Below are 3,678 nucleotides of genomic sequence, written 5' to 3'. Positions count from 1 at the left end.
CCCAGGGGACCCAATCTTATTACTTTGACCGAGGAAGAATTGGCCAGACTTATAGCTGAAGCAGTCGATAAGGCTTTGGCCAGAAGAGAAACTTCTCATCAAGTTACATCACCTGGAGGGAGGCAGAAGAATGAGCAAGAGCAAGAGCAAGAGTTGATGGAGGAGGGGGTGAGAGGATAAGATGAGGAATCTAGTGCTGGATCCAAATCATCTACCGTGGCCGAGGAGTTGTTGGAACTTAGGCAGAAAATGAAGATTCTAGAAGGGCAGTTGGAAAGCCGTAGTATTTCTCGGGCAATTGCTAAGGGTTGCCCATTTGCTGATATCATTGTCTAGGAATCTCTTGCCAGGAACTTCAAGTCCGCCAAAGTAAAAGATTATGATGGCACTGCGGACCCCGAGGAGCACCTGGCCAGGTTTGAAAACATGGCCATGTTACACTGCCACATATATTGCTTGTGATTTTCTTTGACAAACTTGCTGACTTTAGCATCCGAGTGACTACACCGGATACCCATCCGGCATCCATTCATGAGTTCCTTTCTTGTTTGCAGATAGTATTGAAGCCATTATCTTCACTCAAATTCCTAAACACTAAAAAAATTACTGATTTGATTCGTTGAAGCCCCTATCCCGGCTCATTCGTTACAGTGAGATCACATCAGTGACGATAGATTTCTAACAGATGGAGGGATAGGCCCTGAAAGACTGTTTTCAGACAATCCTAGAGCTTCGAGTTCGTACAAGGAACCGAACTACTAAAATTTTTGTCTCCTCTAACATTTTGATAAAATAAAAAATCGAGCGCAACATTTATCGTATATCCCACTTCTCAAAGTACTTATAACAAGTGTTTATATAATTGGATCGGACCATATCGGAAACCAGTCACGGGTTCGGTTTGGACATCGACAAAAAATCATTTTATTTGTCAAACTGATCAGATCAATATTAAATTGGTCAGAACCGATCAAATCGATCAAAAATTTGTTGGACCGGTTCACAATTTTTTTTAGTTCAATTTGGTTTTATATATNGATCAATTGAATCATTTTTTAAAAATTGACCGGTTGGGTTCGATCACGGGTCAAAACAATGCTTATAACTAATTACGCAAATCCTGATTATTCCTCTCCAACTATAATATTAATAAATAATTTTTTAAAGAAATGCACCGCTTTCTTCTCCATCGATCCTAAATCTTTCCGATGGCATCACACATACACTGTTAGTTAAATACATTCCATTATAATACATACACATCGAAGAAGATCTGGTTTTAGGAAAATGGATTCTTTTGATGATGGAGGGTTCGCCGTTGAGGGGATCCAAGATGACATGCAGTACGGTTTCGAAGGTGGCAACGATGCCGAACCACCGCCAATGGGCCCCGAAAATAACATGCATTACTCAACAGATGATTATGGCTATGGCGGTTATGAGAACGGGAAGCCGTACGGCGTGGCGGATGACGATAATGAAGGGATTTTCACATCGCCTGAAGGAGGAGGCGGAGGACCTCTGCTTCCGGAACCCAGTCAGATGCGTGAGGAATGCTCCGCTTTTCGAGAATGGCGTCGGTAATTAATTACCCTTTTCCTGGAATACTCTTATCATCGAATAACATTATTATTGTTCGATCATATGATTGCACAGATTCCGACGAGTCTACGTGCGTGAGGTGCATGAATCTTCGATGATTGTGAATTGTATTAATTAATGCTTTAAATCAGCTTTTTATTTGGTATCAAATTCGTGAATTTTCATCGAGCTGGTTTCATTTAAGCTTGCCAATTCTCTTCCACAGAAACATATTTACGTGGAGCACTCCAAAGACATAATTTTGGGAAACTTACATGTAAATTTTCATATTTGTTCAAAATTTGAGTGAAGTGAGTTTTTCTAGGTGGGGGCATATTTCCAACTCAATCCATATGTCACCCATAGCAATTTTGGTTGTTCGCCCAGGGTGGCATGAACCACTACGCGATTCGAAGCTCACTTCAATGTCTTCCCATTTCAAAAAGTTGCATAAATAATGATCAGGTTATTTCTTATAAAGATTGGTTCCAGCCCTGGATCATTAGATATTTGGAGTGACTACTCTGAATATTGAATATTTATAACTAACTCGACGTGTCTTGACACCAAACTGGTGATGCACAGGTTTCATGATCGAGAGTCGTGGTTGGATCTAAGGATCATTTCTCTTCAGGAGATTTTACGCAGCTTTTATCATTACTTTGAAGAAATTAAGTGAAAAGGCATTGCTAACACATTGGTTAAATGTGTTATAATGGCAATTTGTGCTTTTGCAATTGGCATCTGAAATTTGGTCTAATCCTTCTTTTCAGTTGTAGTATGATCCTCTTCAGAAAAAGAGTATAAAATACAAACATTTCTATGGCATGAATTTAACATCTCTCTTGTTTTCATGTCAGTCTACGCATGAATCTAACACCTCTTTTATTTTCTTTGCAGCCAAAATGCCATTTATCTTGAGGAGAAAGAGAAGAAAGAGAAGGAGATGAGGGATCAGATAATTGCTGAAGCTGAGGAGTACAAGCGGCAATTTTACGAGAAAAGGACTCAGAATTGCGAGACTAATATGGCCCAGAATAGGGAAAGAGAGAAAGTAAATTCAAATTCATGTTAGATACATATAGTTTTTAGAAATTTATGACATACGAATGAGGAATTCCTTTTTTGCAATTTTTTGATGCAGCTTTATCTAGCCAACCAAGAGAAGTTTCATAAAGAAGCTGACAAGCAATACTGGAAAGCGATAGCGGAGATCATACCCCGTGAAATTTCCAAAATCGAGAAGAGGAGAGGCAAAAAAGAAGACGAAAAGAAAGTTTCGGTTGAGGTTATTCAAGGGCCGAAGCCCGGGAAACCTACCGACATGTCGAGAATGCGACAAGTCCTCCAGAAGCTGAAGCAAACTCCTCCACCCCATATGATTCCACCCAAAAAAGACGAAGCCAAAGAAGGTAAGGATGCGAAAGATGGGAATCCTGCCACGCCAAATCCATCTAAGGATGGAAAGGATGGGAATTCTGCCACGCCAAATCCGTCTAAGGATGGAAAGGACGGGAATTCTGCCACGCCAAACCCTTCTAAGGATGGAAAGGACGCTACACAAACTGCATCCCCTGCTGAAGCGGACAAGCCTGATTTGGACACTAAAGCCGATGCTGCTCCTAAAATAACGACCCCTGATGCAACGTCCGTGAAGACAGAAACCCTTGCTAATGCCTGATGAGTATTGAATCTTATATCAATATATAAGAAGATTTTGTGGTTGAGTCTTTATTTCATGTTATTTGTTGTTACCATTATGAAGTAATAATCTGTTTTGACAAATTTGTTGGGGCTGCGAACGGGCATTGTCCTAACTTGTTTTGTGTTTCTTTTTTCTGTAATAAAATGAGTATCACTTGGTCATTCTCCCAGTTCCTTGTCCTCACTGACATTGCAAAATTTCTTGGAATTTTGTTTTGGTGCCCTCTCAATGTAAGGATGAATGCTTGATAGAAGAAAGCAAGCCAGCAGTTCAGTTACTTGATTATGATAAATCAAATCAGAAAATACAATCCCAACAGTTCAGGCAGGACCAAAATAAATCTGAGTGGGTCAATCCTACTCATATTCACAATAAATAGTAATACTCTTAGC

At 40.0% G+C, this 3,678-nt stretch overlaps 1 protein-coding gene across 1 annotated transcript; it reads left to right on the top strand.

Annotated features, from left to right (window-relative positions):
• The first annotated feature begins 1,190 nt into the window (after positions 1–1,190).
• On the top strand, positions 1,191–3,262 carry LOC140983358 (clathrin light chain 2-like). Its single transcript, XM_073450421.1, has 3 exons — positions 1,191–1,580; positions 2,482–2,635; positions 2,726–3,262. The coding sequence occupies exons 1-3, from the start codon at positions 1,288–1,290 to the stop codon at positions 3,260–3,262; spliced, it is 984 nt and encodes a 327-aa protein (XP_073306522.1). The 5' UTR covers positions 1,191–1,287.
• Positions 3,263–3,678: the final 416 nt, after the last annotated feature.

This window comes from Primulina huaijiensis, chromosome 1 (genome assembly GCF_012295235.1).
Source record: "Primulina huaijiensis isolate GDHJ02 chromosome 1, ASM1229523v2, whole genome shotgun sequence".
Taxonomy (NCBI): domain Eukaryota; kingdom Viridiplantae; phylum Streptophyta; class Magnoliopsida; order Lamiales; family Gesneriaceae; genus Primulina; species Primulina huaijiensis.
The sequence above is the reverse complement of the archived record's forward strand: the minus strand, read 5'-3'. Positions and strand labels throughout refer to the sequence as shown.

Bases quoted from the DNA above. Each gene is read 5' to 3' on its own strand.
- LOC140983358 (XM_073450421.1), top strand. From the start codon at position 1,288: ATGGATTCTTTTGATGATGGAGGGTTCGCCGTTGAGGGGATCCAAGAT. The intron at 1,581-2,481 runs GTAATTAATTAC...TTTTCTTTGCAG, and splicing joins GCTTTTCGAGAATGGCGTCG to CCAAAATGCCATTTATCTTG. The intron at 2,636-2,725 runs GTAAATTCAAAT...TTTTTGATGCAG, and splicing joins AGAATAGGGAAAGAGAGAAA to CTTTATCTAGCCAACCAAGA.